This window comes from Electrophorus electricus, chromosome 12 (assembly GCF_013358815.1).
Source record: "Electrophorus electricus isolate fEleEle1 chromosome 12, fEleEle1.pri, whole genome shotgun sequence".
NCBI lineage: Eukaryota > Metazoa > Chordata > Actinopteri > Gymnotiformes > Gymnotidae > Electrophorus > Electrophorus electricus.
In genome coordinates this window covers 16,901,165-16,918,556 of record NC_049546.1, presented here as the reverse complement: position 1 = coordinate 16,918,556, position 17,392 = coordinate 16,901,165, and the positions used below count along the sequence as shown (strand labels likewise).

Here is a 17,392-nt window from a genome sequence, read left to right as displayed (position 1 = left end):
AAGCAGATTATTCTGGCAGCAGTTTACTCATGGAGAACTTTTTCGGTATGTTTTAACATTACACATCACCCAAATGTTACCTGCCGATTTTGACAGACAAAACACTGCCTCACACAGAATGGATCAATAGTTTAATGGCTGTCTGTAGTACAATGCTCACATGTTTGTTTGGGGCCTTTGTTGGGAAGTGCAGTGTTAGCTGAAGGAGATTTTGTTATGCTGCAACACTTGTGGTTCTGCTTGGCTAAAAATCCTCCACCTGCACAAATGACAGCAGGGTTGGGGTCTCTCTCCTCTAGTCTCTGGGCCAAGCACTGCAGAATCCCCTAGCAGAGCCACTGATTACAGTAGTATAATCTCACTGATTTCTGCTTGTTCAGATGCTGGGAAAGCTCTTTTCCTTATGCACTGTAACAAATTTACCATAATAATTCAGGGGAAAGTAAAATATACTATAGAAATTATCCTCTGTCCTATATAAACAATGACTTTTCACATAAAGAAAATTGGCTAGAGGAGCAAGTAATTTGTTTAGATGGTTTCATTAGAGTGTGGTTAAGACACCAGGCCCTATAAAAATAGAGCCTAAGAGGACGCTATCCTTTCCAGGGCTTTTCAAAGACTTCCATTACCCTGAGTGGCTAAGGGTGTGAACTGGCACATTTAGAGCCTGTGAGGTTCTACAGTGACATCTGTGGCACAGTCCTGAATCTCTGCATCACCTCTGTCCCGAGATAAGTCATAAGTTTATAAGCAGCACAATTCATAATCTGACCACTATTCTGTGCTTTGAGACAACGACCAGTTTACGAGAATATGTTCAAACAATTGTCAAATCATTTGTTGGTATTTTATTGCTTGATTTGTTTTGGGGATGGAGGATATTAAAACTTTACGACATTCAAAATGGACAGAGCTATGTCAACTTTTTTTTTTTTTTTTTTTTTTTTTATGTTGGCACATGCACAGAAGCTTTTTTACAAACTAAAAGAGTGGGTAAACAAACATTGGAAGATGGTCTTAGATTTCTGTTAAACGTCTGCGTATTAGGCAGAGAGGGAAAAGTTTCATGTCAATGACTTCATGGTCTTAAATTTTGTTCAGGGATCTCTTTTTCCCTGGTAAATGCTTGTTGATGTCATCCTTTGGTGCCTGGGCAGTAGAGTCACCCACTGAGTCACCCACTGAGTCACCCACTGAGTCACCCACTGAGTCACCCACTGAGTCACCCACTGAGTCACCCAGTGGCAAAGCATTTTCTACCCTAACGCTACTGTACTGTAAAATGAGCATTTATATAGCCCTGCATGTTCTGTTCAGTATTCAGTTGTAGCCAACAGATTCCCAAAACCAAGAGTCTCTTTTACTTGGCCCCACATCTCATTGCAAGAAAAATGTGTTTCCAACAGAATAATTATGTTTCATTTCCACAGTGTCAGCTGTGTGGCTATGCCATTGTTGTCCTTATGAACTATCAGATTTTGGCATCATCATTTCCGACTCAACTTATTTAACATTTGGAAATGATTTTAGGGCTAGAGTTAACAGTGGTAATTATTTAACATCTGATATAGTATAATTCTCCATGACAAGTTCTGTCATGTCCATTTAATCCATTTAAAATGTTCTCCCAGGCAGTATGTAATAGGCAGTATTCAGGTGGCAATAAGAACATTTAATCCAGCGCCTTTATGTTTCTGATTTTGCCGTTGTTTTTGGGAACTGTCAAATTGGGCATGAACTCATGTAGTAACATGGTGAAGAGAGATAAAGAACAAACCTGGAGAATGGGAGAGAGAGGGAGAAAGACAAAATAGGCATCAGAATTCAAGTCGGATGGCTATGGGGGTCGGTAAGACATCTCTAAAATGAGAGCAGTAGGAGGTAAGGAGAGACCGAGTACAGGCCTTACAGAGGGACAAGGGACACGTTAGTGTGAACCGCAGAAAGGACTAATAAAAATTAAAAGGACGATAAAAGCAGGCATAAGATGGATGGGTGCAGAAAGGGGACATTGTTTGGGTTCACGGCTCAGGTCTCCCACCGTAACTGGAAGCCAGGCATTCCACAGGCCATGTTAAATTCTGAGTGACAGCGTATTGAGGGTAGAGAGCCAAGCACAGTGGGTATTGTTATGAAAGACTTCTTCTACTGTTGCATGTCCAAGGCACTCGCTTGAATCTAAGGCCAGTCGACAGATTAAAGAGTACTGAAGGAGCCCTCTGATCCCCTTAATAAACCCACTTTGCGTCGAGAGCCATACAGAGCAGCCCTCCACATCAGGCGAATATTCTGGCCCAAGGCAGTGATGTCTCGGCCCAGGAGAGATGCTGACACAAAAAGGGTATCATATGAAAGAGGGTTTGGCTGTGAGAGCAGCAGATAGAATATTCTCTACACGTTATTGATGTTGCTTTTTGATGTCCCTGCCGTGAATAGACATGAATCCATAAATCTCTGGAGCTTTCTGGATGAGGCAGTGGTATAGAAAAGAGGCCATTATCCTTCTCACCTTACTGTGTGCAAGGCAAAAACTTCTGTCCTATATGCATATAATCCGTGAGCTCTGGGCCACCTGTAACAGTGCATACTGAGTGGGGGATGTTTCTGAGCTCCCGCTTACAGGCTCTGACTTGTGCTTGGTGACTGGAGCATTTCCATGGCGATTTGAGGTATGCTTGCTAACGCATACTAGGGGCTAACTCATACATGCATCCTGGAGGAGATATTGCCAACAGGTAAATCAGTTCCTACTAAATAGATCTACCATGTTGCAACAGTTTATAAGAGTATGTTTAAAATTGTGTGCATGCATATTTTCTGAAAGAAAATATTCAGTTATCTGCTTTTGGTGTAACAAAGACAGTTTCAATTTTCTGAGGTGCAAAGTGATTTGTAAAGGCAGTCTCATCTGTTATGAGCAGCTCCGCTCTCCATTGGCCCTCTCTGAAAGGTCTCTTCTGTTTGCCTGAATTAAGAGAGGGAGAACGCCATCAGTGCCAGGAGGACAGAGAGAAAGGCCAGAGTCTCCCAAGGCTCACGTCTGGAACTGGAGGTGATAAAAGGGTGGCTTTAACAGGAGAAAACAGGACTCGCTCACAAAGCCCCCTCCTCACAGTGAGTTTCCCACACGCCACATGCGCCATCCCCCCCCCCCCCCAAGCCCCCCCCCCAGCCCCCCCGCGCACACACACGTGCGCACACTCACTCTCTCTCTCTCACTCACTCCATGTGAGACATGAAGCTAGGACAGGTCAAGAACAACAGCCCCACTGTACACCAAGCTGGGGACTGTCCAACGTGGCGGATTCTTGGCGTTTGAAAGAGTGGTGGGGGCCACGTTGAGTGCACCCAGGTGGTCCCTGATCACAAACTCGGGAAAGAGCATATAGTGAATATCGGTGGGTTAGAATAACTCGAACTGAAAAGCAGAAGAAAAAGATAGAGTGAGATAGAATTGTTAGACAAGAAGTGTGTCTGGAAATATCTGAGAGAGAGAAAGAGAGAAGGAAATCAGAGTGAGAGACACAGAGAGATCATAGAGACAGAGACATAGAGAGAGAGAGAGAGAGAGAGAGAGAGAGAGAGAGAGAGAGAGAGAGAGAGAGAGAGAGAACATAGAGAGAGAGAGAGAGAGAGAGAGAGAGAGAGAGAGAGAAGGAAATCAGAGTGAGAGACACAGAGAGATCATAGAGACAGAGACATAGAGAGAGAGAGAGAGAGAGAGAGAGAGAGAGAGAGAGAGAGGGGGAGGAGGAGAATGAATGAATGGCAATCTGTGCCAATACAAACCAAGAGAATCTTGCTCACCCACAGTGACCCACAGGCAGGTAAATGATATTATCACTGCACCATGTTGTGTTACACTATTACACATTTGCACGCACTTCCCCGCATACTTTCAAGATTTCAGTGCTTACTTATTATGCTAAAGTATCCTGTAGAGTGAATTCACAGCCTTCTCAGTAAATTAGCTAGAGTTCTGGCTTTAGTTGAGCTAGATGTGAAATGTAGGCATATGCTACCCAGATTTTTCATCTACTCTGTTAAACTGTCTGAGCAAAAATAGGATGTTTGAATGTTCACCAATTTGCTTGATCGTTGATACTTCAATTCTGGCATAAAAACCTCATTTGCTTTGTTCTTTATTGGGTTTTTTTTACAGCAACAGTGGATTAAAAATCCATAAAATATTCCTGCTGTATAATAGACACCTTATGTTTGGAAAGGTTTGGAGCAAATTCCTCAGAAAATGACTTTGAACAGAACTTGACAGTAAGACACTGAATTTCTATAGTCGATACGAGACAGAAACCTGTCTACAACAGACAATATGATTAGAGACAGAGAAAGGTTTGCATTTTTCTCTTAACTAGCCTTGTTAAACACGTAAGAGCATGTGGAGGTCACAAGGTTAAATTCAACATCGGTGTGCAGTTCAGGACGTAATGGCAAATATACGCGTAGATATTTCTGAAATGCGCTCTTCCAAAAGAGCAGTTCAGGTAGTGTGAGTAACCAGTGAAAGATGCATTTTGTTCAACCTCTTAGTAAGTCATATTATTGTGCCATATTCAAAGTTTTGTTTTCTGTGGAAATCAGCCGCATAATCTTACTGTAGGATTTAACTAAAGAAGAATGTCGTAGTCTCGAGCACTGCTTTCCTTTCTTGCAACTTTCGTATCAGTTGCTGAATATATCACCTCAGATAACGATTACGCTTACTGTATGCTGTCTTCACGAGATACTTTGAACGAATAATAAATAATGACCGATTAAAAAAAACAAACCAACAACTAAAAAAAAATATTTAATCGAGAATTTAATCAGCTAGTGAACCTAAACCCAATGCTTCTTGACGTAAGACTCATACAGCGCAACGGCGCTAGGACCAGGAAGGTAAGGCGAAACGCACCATCATATTCTGCTTCGGTTATTCGGTTGAAGATACTTCAGCAGGAGGCGGACTGCTGCCCTGCCTCTCAGGGGACGGGTTAGCTGGATATAAACCGGTACGGATACGCGCAGATTAATGACATCGTAAAGATTTTTTTTCTCTCTCTCAAGTGGTGAAATTCCAGTCCACCTGAAAACCCCCAGCAAACGGTCTGTGTGATAGCGGGAAACCTGTCATACAGCATTAGGGACGACCACAGGGACGAAATGGAAGGAAACTTGGGATCTGGGATACCCAGTGCACTTGAAGAGAAAAACGTGATTTGGATTTAAAGCGGCACAATTTGTTTAATGACCCATTTCAAGGTTGAGTATTTTTTTTTTTCAGTCAAACCCTTTTTAAATGTTTTACGACACAATATCGTTTGATAAAAGGTATCGTAAAACTAACATGACCGACTGAGCGTGTATTTTACGTCTATCCATGTATTAATCTATGATCATATTGCATGTAGTATGTAATACATCTAAATTAATAAACAAGAAATATCTGGAGAGTGTAGAAATGGTATGCGTTTGCACATGGCACTTAGTTTTGTGTTACCTCAGCACAAGTAAAAGTAGGTAAACACTGCATGTTTTCTTTGAATTTAACACCACCACTAAGGGTGGGCAAGGATAGTTAGACATGCATTCACGATGTGTGAGATGACAAAAGACCAGCTGGGGGTGTTCAGTCGTCGTTCTGGGGAACAGGTTGTTCGCAGGGAACTTTAGGGAAGCGCCACAATGGGGTCAAATATGGGCCCAGGACATGTTTGTGGAATGTCAGTGCTGCTATTAGTGTGAATGAATTACGACGTTCCTAATAAAACAAAAATGAATTCATATGATTCCGTGGATTGACAAGCTACGTGCTCCAAAATGATAATTGATATAAGGTTTGTTAGCACTGATGAATTAGTCAAATAATTTATTATTATTATTATTATTATTATTATTATTTTAAAGCAATGTAGAATATTTTGACTGCACATTTATACAATTTGCAGAAGGAGACCTATCATCTTCATTGCATTTTCCATGTGGCTATAATGTGCAGGACACATTAAGCATTCTAGAAAAGACTACTATTTCTAAATAAAAGCACATCTTTTAAACAAAATATGCAAGATATAATTAATTCAATCAAACTAATATGAAGTAAGAAAACAACCTGGACTGTGACATAAATTTTCATATTAACACTATAGTGGTGTAGATAAGAAAACTATTATGAATCACCAAGTAAGAATAATAATATAAAGAGTTATCATTCAGTTTTCTGGCCTATGCTTCAAGAGCTTTAATACACCACATGTTTAAATTGGGACACTGTGACAAAATGTCAAATCAGAGCCTGATACTGCTGTGGCATCGGTCAGTAAATATTCCAAATAAAACAAAGTTTGCAAATTACTTTCCTATTAAACATATTAAACTGTTGTACGTGCTAAATGATGTGTGCCATTCTAATTTCAGGTTGCTCAAGCCTCAGCCATGATACACAGTTGGCGATTGTGCTGGGCCTATTCATGCCTCATGTGTCTTCACTTTCTACTCCTCCAGTCGAGCTCTCTGTCAGTGAGCGCGGGTTCACATCAGTCCCAGCATCCACACGCACCTTCCTTAGTGCCTCACATTGCCTTGCCCCTCTCCCGCTCCCAGTTCAGTGCAACGACCCAACTGGATATCACAAGCCACTGCAACGCCAGCTGCTACCACAAGGGAGAGGATGTCAACAAGGAACGCCTAACTGAGCAGCTAGCTTTCGAGACGCTGTATGCAGACGGTTCGCGTACACTGACCACCGTTGATGTCTACGATAACGGTGATGATGATGACGATGCTCATGCACCTTTCCACAAAGTCCCATCCATCCCTCACAAGAGAACAAGGAGGCAGATCTATGGGGCAGATGGACGCTTTAACATCCGTGGGGACAACTTCCTGCTGGACTACCCCTTCTCCACTGCTGTGCGCATCTCAACAGGATGCACTGGGGTTCTGGTGTCCCAGCAGCATGTGCTGACTGCTGCCCACTGTGTCCATGATGGGAATGATTACGTGAAAGGTGCGCGCAAACTCAGAGTGGGTTTCCTCGTCCCGCCCTCAGCAAATAGCACTAAACCAGGCCAGGCTCCTCTAAAGAAGCCCGTTGTGCGCTGGGTGAAAGTCAGGCGCACGCGGGTGCCCAAAGGTTGGATCCAGGGACCCCAGGAGGTCAGCATGGACTACGACTATGCTCTCCTGGAGTTGCGCTGGCCCCATCGCCGGCCCTTCATGCAGCTGGCCGTGGCCCCTCACGCCGATGATCTGCCTGGAAAACGTGTCCACTTCTCCGGCTTTGACAGCGATCGGCCAGGAGAGCTCGTCTACCGCTTCTGCCCCGTGGAGGACGAGTCCAACGACTTGATCTACCAGCACTGCGACGCACGCCCAGGCGCCAGTGGCTCCGGCGTCTATGGCCGCGTGTGGGACGACACGTTGGAACGCTGGGAACGCAAAGTGATAGGAATCTTCTCGGGACACCAGTGGCTGGAAATCGATGGCGAGAACCGTGATTACAATGTGGCTGTACGCTTTACGCCACTCAAGTTTGCTCAGATCTGCTATTGGGTGCATGGCAACAAAGCAGACTGCAACCAGGACTGACATGAAGAATGAGAGGAAGGACAAATGATCCATGGACATGCACTTTATGGTGAATCCTTTCACAAGCAAGGCAACTACATTCAGATCATGTCCTTGGCAAAAGGCTACCACAGGATTCTGGAATTGATTGTTAATTTTTTATTTAATCCAAATTGGATCTGAAACCACCTGTGTCTTTAAATTGGACATTTATTTAAATGATTTAAAAAAAAAAACACTTTTTCCTCTCTCCATTTTAAAATGTTGCAACATTTACCATTTTAGTTGAAAGTTACTTAATACTGCTGAGACCTGTAATAGTGTGATGAGGGGCAGCTTAGTACACATATTTTATGTCATATCAATACACATATAGAACAGAAAATACCAGTTGCTTTGTTTTTTATTGTTAGGATTTTATTGCATTTTCCTTTCCGACGACTCCTGGAATGGAATTCATTTTCAGACTGATGCTTACAATTGCTTTGAACAATAGTCATTGTCACATGCATTAAAGTTTCTTATAAAAAAACCCCAAACATTTTGGTTAAAGAGCTAATTTGTTTCTGTGGGTGAACTCACTGTCACTGTTCTTTTGTTGTTGTTGTTGTTGATGTTTTATTTCTTATCGCAATAACAGAATAACCTAGTAGTGCTGAGTTGTGTTATAAAAGGAGGAAAATAGTTAACTCTGTGTTTTGTTTGATATTATATGGTTAATTTCAGGGTATAGAGTCCTAAATATCTAGCATAACCCTCACAATGATTTGCCATAGTAATTCCTAAAGAGATATTACAGGGCTAGCAAAATTACAAAACTTTATTAAGATAATATATGCCATAAAGATACCATGTTTCTTAGTAATCATGACTAGCTATATTGGATACCAAGTGCAAGTAATGAGGGCTAAACTGATGTTGAAATATATTTCTATTTTTTTGGAAAATGCTTCTATTTTAATAAACAAATAAAATATGTATATTATGTTTGCTTCATTTTCTAATTACACTTCTTTTTTCCATACAAAGATTTCCTAATTAAGATACAGTTTATCCTAGAAAAATTTCCTAATTAAGATACAGTTTATCCTAGAAAAACGTCTCCCCAAAGACCCCCCCCCCCCAAAAGGCTATGTTCCATGGACCTATTGCGCCCCCATGTGGCTGAGAGGACTAATGCGGATGCAGTTTCTCCAGTCAAAGACCAGGCGTCACTACAAAAAACAAAACAAAAACAAAAGCAAAAAAAACCCAAAAAACATTTATTTTGTGTTTGCGCCACAACATTGAAAGTTATACAAAGCGCTAAACTTCCATTTTAATGTTCTGAGAGGTTAAAAAATCGAAGCGTCTACTTGTACTAAGTGAAAATAGCATTAACCACAGAGTGGCTGTTTGCACTAACTCAGTCTAGTAAATCACGAGCCGATAACATGCCCGTGGCATATCAGACAGATGGAGGCGGCGCATGCTGATGCAACTGTGCAGACTCGGTTAAATCTTTTGGTGTAAGAATTGTATTATTTAAGCAACAGATTTGTGGATACTTTTATTTTCTTTACGTGGTTTCTGTTTTAGCAGTATACCATCAAATAAGGTAATATTGCTTGGTGGAGTATGCTAACGTTATATTACAATCAAGGCCATGTTTTAGGTTACGGTCGATGAAAAAGTTGTTAAATATGTTCGGGCTGTTATGTGATTGCAGGTGTTGCACAGCAGAAAAAAAGGATAACTGGAAAAACTCGAATTAGCATTTATTTGAGGTTCAAAGTTTGGAAGTCAGCCTCTATGCGTATGATGTATTACCGAGAGCATCCATCCAGATCTCTAACGTTACAGTACAGATTAACACTCAAAGAAATTTTCCAAATTGTCTAGTTATTCAGTCATCTGAAATAAGTCACCATTCTCCCTATTAACAAGGAAGGTTTCGGGATAATGTTATACCCCAAAACCTTTAACTTGCTTTCCCTATTGATGACACTAAAGACGTAGGCATTGCCATGTCTTCCAAACTGTCAGAGCTAATCTCAAACCATTACTGAAAACAATAGAAGACCTAGATCAGTGGAAGAATTTATTTCACTGCTTAACAAAATGGCAACTGAATCCTTCCAAAAATCAATTATTCGCCATGATCCTAACTAATCAGTTACTAAGTCAATTGATTCTGCGCTAACAAAATTATATAATTTTTTTAAAATAAGATTCAAACTCCCTACATTTAAAAAAACCCTAAAGAACTAGAAGGACTTGAAGCACACAACTTTCATATGTACTCTCTAGCAAGCCAACAATAACATGCTCCTATCTGGACACACTCCAAACAAGAATATTACTCATGGTTGGAAATAGAACAAGAAACCTTATCATCAGACCCCCCAATTATCAATCACACAATAAATTACCTCATGTTTCCACAAAATAGCCATACCCACAACTGATGGCTTGGTGGAAAATGATCCACTAATCATTGCTCACCAGTAAATTTCACTGTTTGGAAACAGAAAGGGATCACACATCATCTTATTTTCAAGTATGGCACCATTATTTATTTTAATGATCTGGACTGAAACTTCAGTATCCAAAGGGATAAATGTTTACATCATCTACAACTCACATCTGTACTGAAGTCTAAAATAAATATTATGATCCTAATTCATTAATTGAAATCATAACATAAATCAATAAACTGACAAATCAAGATTGTATGATCTCTCCTAGCATTGACGTCTGGGCCCAAAGAGGTTATACCACTTTTACAACAAAAAACAATACTTCTCTCCAGTTATTCCATATAAAGCAACACAGATCACATATCACTCTATGGATATACCCATACATACAAGAATTTTGGCACTCCATCATAGACTTCATTTCCCAGCATTCCACTACCCCTCTTGTTTTTCCTACTGTGTGACAACACAAAAATAAGCATTTCCACATACACACCCATGTGTCACTTATTACCTAATATGATATTAGAATAAAAACAAAGTTGTCCTCCAAAGAGGGGGGTGTGACAGGGGGAAAAGATCTTGACCATGGAGCAATGGAAGAACTTGGCCTGCTCCATTCAACCATGTTTTCTTTAACATCATGTGGACAACTGGATACATGTGCATCACTTACCCAGGGAAGAGATGGCACCAGGGGGCACTACGGGAACAGGGCAAGCCAGCGGAGGCAGTGTGTGGCTCTGGGCAAGGGTAAACTGGATCGTGGCATTCATGTGGGTGTTACTTTGACAAGTACCATCTACCTAAACATTGATGCAGATAAAGTACACATGGCAGTGGCCTCTTTCAACAGGAAAATGCACCCTGCCACACTGCAAACATTGTTCAGGAATAATTTGAAGAACATGATTAGGCATTGATTTGGCCTCCAAAATCTCCATACCCCAATCCAGTTGAGCATCTGTGGGATGCGTTAGATTCTGGTTGATTCTAAAACACTAATTCTGAGGTACACTGAACAAATGCTGGAACAGTATTGTTGAGTCATGGTTCATCAAATTACCCTTACCTTTATTACAGTTACAGGTATTAAAAATACATAAAAATCCTTTTTTGGTTCACACAACACAAAGTTGGAAGATTCCAACATGCATCAAACTAACCATCCAGATCTGTGGCCTGACAGTATTCTGCCCACATAGCACTACAGTACGTGAGTCATGTGAATCCCTGAAACTGAGCTTTTGTCTGCGCTGCTGAGCTCATAAACTTTTATAATGGCTTGGCCGCACTGACTTGGCCCGACACAGATTTTAGCAGAGTAACTGGTTCCCAGCAATGACGCCACTAAGACTTCAAATAAAGTAAGATTATCATGTGACTATGGCTCATGATTTACTGCCATGGGAGCGCCCGACACCTGGGAGAAATACTCCCGAACACAAGTCTTGACTGCCCTCTAACGGACAAATCCAGCCAGTACATATAATTTTCTGAAATGCCCTAACATGGCGTTGGCCACATGCGTCGTGATGATCCTAGCATTCGCACTCTACTTTATGCTATTGCTAAACCAATACCGTATGCACAATACCCGAATCTTTATTTAAAAAATAATTTAAAAATTCCACACAATATACGTATTTAGTCATGTCTTAACATCTAGTAAGCCAACAATAAAAATTGTAAAGGCTGCTGTGAAAACCACAAAACTATTTACACCATATTTGGGAAAATAGACCATCTCTACAGATGCTCTTGCCTTACCTACACACTGCTCTTTAGTAATCATTTTACGGTCTTATCTTTCCACAAAATGGGCAATGCAAATCAAAACTTGACCCAACACCTCAATACACTATAGCTGCATTATTTTGCAAAAGGGAGAGCACCTCCGATCACCAGCACAAGATATTTAGTCAGCACTGTACACATGTACGAACAAAGTGTTATAACAGCTCTACTCTAACTCCGCAAAAGCACGCTGTTGCTGATTCCGATGGCGCAGACACCAAGTCCTTCACGTAAATCTTAAAACAGCAACAGTCGGCGCCACAACGTCAATTTAAAATTTCAGATTACTCTGACATGAGCAGGAAGAGGGGGAAAAACTAGCTCCTGGCCATGTTCAAGTAAAATGGTTCAATGGAGACATTTCACATATAAAAACAAACAAACAGTCATAACAGGGTAGTTTAGTGCCTTTTTTATTGGAGATAAGGAGACGATACAAAACATCCACTAGCCAATATCCTTTGAAGCTCTGTACACAGGCTGTTCAAATACATCGCCCCCCCCCCCCCCCCAACTCGCCTTCATTCATTTTATCCAACTCATCAGTAGACTTCTGAGCCACCAGATCCACAATTTGTATGTGTTAAGGAATGTGTTCAATTTCTTGACATGGTTTCAGTGCCATGGTTGGGAATCAGACTTGGAGAGGTTTGAAAACAAGAGCTGGAATCATTAAACACTTGGAAGTCCAAAAATAAGGAAAGAAACACAGGGGAGAGAAATAATTATTCCCAAAAGGGTTGACAGATCTTGTGCAATCAGTCTTGCAGTAAACTGTTTTGTACTAGACTAGTCCCAGCTACGCACACATACTTAGAAAAAATTAACTAGAAGTTTGGCAAAAAAACAAAACAAAATTGTATAATTATGAACAGTATTCTGCAAATTCAAATAGCTCAATTCTAATGGTTGCAGTTCAGTCTCGGCTTCTTTCTTCAACAATCTAATGGAACCTAGAAAGAACAAAAACCTGTCTGCACACATTTATAGTTATAATAGTTTATAATCATCATCCTTCATCATTTTTTTTTTTAAACTTTTTCGAGATTTTTTTTTTCCTTTTGTGTTTTTGTTTTGTTCATATGTGTGAAATGGAATGACAGCCTACATTTCTGTGAAGTTTGGAAACTGTCACTTACAACAACCCCCCCCCCCCCCCCCCCAAAAGATACCACCCTTTAATCTGGCAAACATTGCCGCCAAACCACCCCTTCCCCTACCAATGCTGGAATGAACAGCTATACCCCTCAGAAGTGCTGGCCTCAATCACACAGAGGCTTCCCTTCAAGAGTGATCACCGACGATCCTCCAAGCTTCTCACCAAGGGTCTTTCGGTCTTTGATGTCATCCAAACCATTCACTTGCCACTCATGTTTAATACCTGTGCAACAGGAAGAGCTGGCACTCAGAAAGCTGCTAGTGGGATAGCCCTTTCGATAAGGAATTAAACACATTTCAAAGGTTAAAGATAAAACAAAAGCAGAGTAAGACTGCTGTCAAAGACCCACACCTGTGAACTTCTTCTTGATTGCATCCTTGGAGCTGGCGTAGATCATCTTGCTTTTCAGTGGAGCACCTTCCGGGGCCCTGAGGGAAACAACAAAAGCTTGAGCCCACTAGTTTTGGGCATCTAAAACCAATTAAAGCACCAATTGTGCCAATTTCAACATTCCTTACCAGAAGATGAAAACCAGGTCCTCCTTCTTGGTCTCCTTGGTCTCATATGTAGCATCGTAGAGTGCGTAGCGGCAGTCATTAGGTGGAAGCATCTTGACAAACTTGAGGTAGGGGTCACCCTCTTCTCCCTGCAGGATCTCACGGCCCTCCTCCATGATGATCTTCTTCTTATCGTCACTCAGGCAGAAGAGGACAGCCTTCTTCCTCTTCCTCCGCTCCTCCTCATTAGGCTGTGCCTTGCGCACCTTCATGTCGTTGAAGACAGTCAGCACATTCTCTTCCACTGTAACTCCGGAGGCCTGCAGGGCAAATGGGCACAAGAAGTCACATGGATGGGCCACCTGCTCGACAGGTCTGGGCACAGCAGGAGCTGCCACAGACAGGCATCTCTGAACAAGCATGCACGTGTGGGTGAGAACTGGATCAAGTCATCGTGGCGTAGGAACTAGCATGGTTAACCCAAAATAAATTACAGGTGCCTTTGATCAGAGAAGTTTTGAATGGACTAAAGGACCTGACTGGAAGAAAAACAGCAACATGGGAGAAACCAGAGGAGACCCACTCAGACTTGGAAGCAGGAACAGACAAATCCTGCAGGGCCAAAGGTCGCTAGGGTTAGGTGTGAACTGCGTTATTGCTACAAAAGTCCATCACTAGGTTTAACTATAATGAAGCAGAACACAAAAATAAGAGGCCCGCTTGGCTGAGCACCTTAGAAGCCAAAACACTTATAAAATCACAGCTCGTAGAGGGCCAAATGAATACGATTTCACATAAGAAGGGAAGAAAGGAACCACACTTCCTGTAAATCAGGGTGGGGAAGGGTTGGCTGTTCACCAAGGACTCAAACACATTGGCTGTTAAGAGATAAGCTGCATGGTTTAAAAGGTGTGTCTGACTCTTGTTACAAGACAAGCAAGCCAAACAATTCCCCCACAAAGCAGCAAAGGTCTACCATAAAGCTGCCATACAACAAGGGGTGGGGGTAGGGTGAAGACAGGGAGGGGACCATGCCTGCACAGGCACACAGTAGCTAATCACAGGCACAATGGTACTACTGTCAAAATCAAAACGGCCTGAGTCACATCAGGCCCATAAACCCACTCTGGCTTCTGAGCCAGTTCAATAAAGTCTAGTCTACATATAGAGAATGGGATTGACATCTCAGCATTTTTTTTTTTTTAAATGTTCAGATGTTTCTTGACTTCAGATCACATCAAAACGTAAAAAAAAAAAAAAAAAAAAAAAGCTGCCCACATACCAAAGGATCTATTGGAAACTCGATTCAGACAACAGCACTGCGTGTTACACATGGTGTCCTGTGAAAGCACACGAGATTAAACTATGCCCATTGTGTGGCCCAAAGCAAAGCTGGGACATTATAGAAATAACTCATTCAAAAAACTAATGGCCCACAATGGCGAGTCTACCACACGTGCACCGTTATGAAACGGCCTATAACGGAGACTACAAACCGGAACCGGCATTTCCTTCACATGCAAGCACGCCTAAAAACGGGAAGCCCTACTCCAAATGAATCAGAATACGTAAATGATAAACGTGTTACTTTACTGTGAGAGTAACACTTTAGGTTCTTTTTGCACCCTACAGGGTTTTTTTTTTTGGGGGGGGGGGGGGGGGGTGTGAAACTGTGAGGAAGTCGGGGGCTCTTACACGCTTGCAATGCTCGAGAACAGTTTATAAGACCGTTCACGGAAAATGCTGAACCTAAAATATTTATTATAAAAAAACCACACTCGGGACAAAAATATTTATGGATTCGAAATTGGGATACCGTAATGCCGCCCCCCCTCCAACACCAATTAAAATAAATGAAAAATAAAAGCTGCGCTCGACAACGTTGCATAAAATCAGGAAGAACGTCGTGTTCCCCGAGTGATCATAGGCGAGAACACACAGCCTTACTTAAACTGGTGTTATTTAATGCCCAAGGCTACAGAAGTCTCAGCTCGTGTTTTAACGTTGCTCGACACGATGCACGTGCCGTGCACAGTCCATTCGACCATCCGGCATCTCGAGGTGCAACGACAGCAAGCCGATCTGTGCACGAAGAAACAGGGTGGGGCTCGCAACCAACGCAGTGTCCGTGCATGTGCTCGTCACACGCGTCCAAAAACGAGACATTAAAAAAAAAAAAAAAAAAAAACCCTGAACAAAACCAGAGAGGATTCAGTAAAATACACGTGTGCAGGCGCCACGGATCTGCAACAAAAGCAAACGGCTGTTTTGAGATGCTTTGCATGGCCATCTTTAGACAAAGGACGGAGCGGAATTAGCCCGTTAGCTTTTGCAACGCACAGCGAACACTCAACTAAAGGAAACGGCACAGGGCGCACGACTCGGAAAACAAACAAAAAAATGCATAACCGAGGTTCCGTGCTTACACTTTCCTGATTAATCCATGCGATGTAAAGAACGCTTGGATGTAGGGCCTAGTTTTACCAAAGCGGGGGAGGGAGGGGGGCCATAGGACGCAAGATCGGCCTTTGATGGGCCCAAACTCACGGAAATAACGGGCTGGCTGAGGAAATGGCGCCAGTTGTTTTTGGGTCGGCTTTTTTGTGTTATTTTCATTGCATCCAAATACCTATAGGCCGTAGTTAAAACATTCAACTGGCAACGGGTGATCTTTTAATTTAAACGCCAGCGGTAAGGATACCGATACATTTTTTTTGCCAAGAGCATCATTTTTAGATCTCTAAATTTCCGACTATTGTCAGGCAGGTAACATTATATCAAATAGCTAGTTAGCAAGCTAGCTAACAACGTTGCTGGAAGCAGCTACGAAAGGCTTCGGAGCTAGGCTGGTGTTAAAATTAATTTCGAAAATTAATCTGCGTTATGCCGAGCAGAGTGCCTCTAGCATACAAAGGGTCGAAACACGTTAGTATAAACCAAATGAGGGGGGCGAATAATTGACAAATGCAGACATACCATGGCTGTGTCTCTGTGTTAGGTCAGCGTCTGGACAGGATTTGAATGAGCTGTGATGCAGTCCTCTCGTCTCGCACACTTGATCCAACACGCGGACGCGCCCTTTTGCGCGTTCCCGGGACGGTGGACGGGAGCGAGCGCCGCACGGCCGTACCACGTGGCTTTTGAGCAGCATGATGGGAGATGGAGTCCTGAACGCCACATCGCTGTGCGTTACGGTATAGAAATACACTTGCAAAAAAGCTTAAAAAAGCCAGTGCTTTTGAGCGAACATATAGCCGGCTCTAGAGTTACCTGATAATTAAGTTAAAACGTAATACGGGATGTAATTATATTTAACCCTTACACCATTCATTGAATGGCCACCTTATTCAGTACTCACAAACCAACCTGACATGTTCATACACAAGATATCAGCTTGTACCAGCATGGTGCGTTCAAGTACGACAAAACATTTGCACTCGACATTTATTTAATCAGAACCAACTATGTGATCCTTTAGAGTTATCGTGCACTTTAATGTGCACAATACATCTAAATGATCACGGCATAAATTGCATGGCTCTGATCACAGGCTAGAATAGGAGCGTGGGTGCTGACAAATGAAATACGTCAAAGTGATGTCGCCGCTGACGACGCATTCTGCTGAGCTACTGAAAGAAGGCATTATGCGAAAGTGAAACGTCCATTCGTCACCGATTCTCGAGACACGGGGCGGCCTGTCCGAACCTCCGTGCGTCTCCGCCCCTTTTTCAGGTTCGCTTAACTCGCTTCCAAATAAGGAAGCGAACGGTGATAGCCGTGAGCGCGCGCCAGCCCGTAGCACGCGCATCGGGCGGCTCGCGACTCCGATCGCCATATAAGGAAAAAAAAAAAAAAAAAAGGACGTTTCTGGTCTATATATTGTAAACTCTCACCGCATCCACTAGAAGGGG

General features: G+C 42.3%; 2 protein-coding genes across 3 annotated transcripts; one reads left to right on the top strand and one right to left on the bottom strand.

The window, feature by feature from the left end:
- The first annotated feature begins 4,941 nt into the window (after positions 1–4,941).
- On the top strand, positions 4,942–8,554 carry LOC113579249 (serine protease 23). Its single transcript, XM_035532458.1, has 2 exons — positions 4,942–5,262; positions 6,418–8,554. The coding sequence occupies exons 1-2, from the start codon at positions 5,248–5,250 to the stop codon at positions 7,588–7,590; spliced, it is 1,188 nt and encodes a 395-aa protein (XP_035388351.1). The 5' UTR covers positions 4,942–5,247; the 3' UTR covers positions 7,591–8,554.
- Positions 8,555–12,359: 3,805 nt separating this feature from the next.
- Positions 12,360–16,569, bottom strand: cfl1 (cofilin 1). Of its 2 annotated transcripts, XM_027013049.2 has the most exons (5): positions 16,458–16,569; positions 13,503–13,801; positions 13,336–13,412; positions 13,070–13,206; positions 12,360–12,778 (listed from the first exon to the last, which is right to left on the bottom strand). In XM_027013049.2, exons 1-4 carry the CDS (start codon positions 16,458–16,460, stop codon positions 13,088–13,090), a joined length of 498 nt encoding a protein of 165 aa, XP_026868850.1. In that variant the 5' UTR covers positions 16,461–16,569; the 3' UTR covers positions 12,360–12,778; positions 13,070–13,087. The 2 variants fall into 2 exon arrangements, with proteins under 2 accessions (XP_026868850.1, XP_026868849.1); XM_027013048.2 differs by having other exon boundaries at positions 12,430–13,206.
- Between the last annotated feature and the right edge of the window lie 823 nt (positions 16,570–17,392).

Excerpts from the sequence above, each read along its gene's own strand:
- cfl1 (XM_027013049.2), bottom strand. Across the intron at positions 13,413-13,502 it reads GACCTGGTTTTCATCTTCTG|GGCCCCGGAAGGTGCTCCAC; the intron begins GTAAGGAATGTT and ends TGTTTCCCTCAG. Across the intron at positions 13,207-13,335 it reads AATCAAGAAGAAGTTCACAG|GTATTAAACATGAGTGGCAA; the intron begins GTGTGGGTCTTT and ends CCTGTTGCACAG.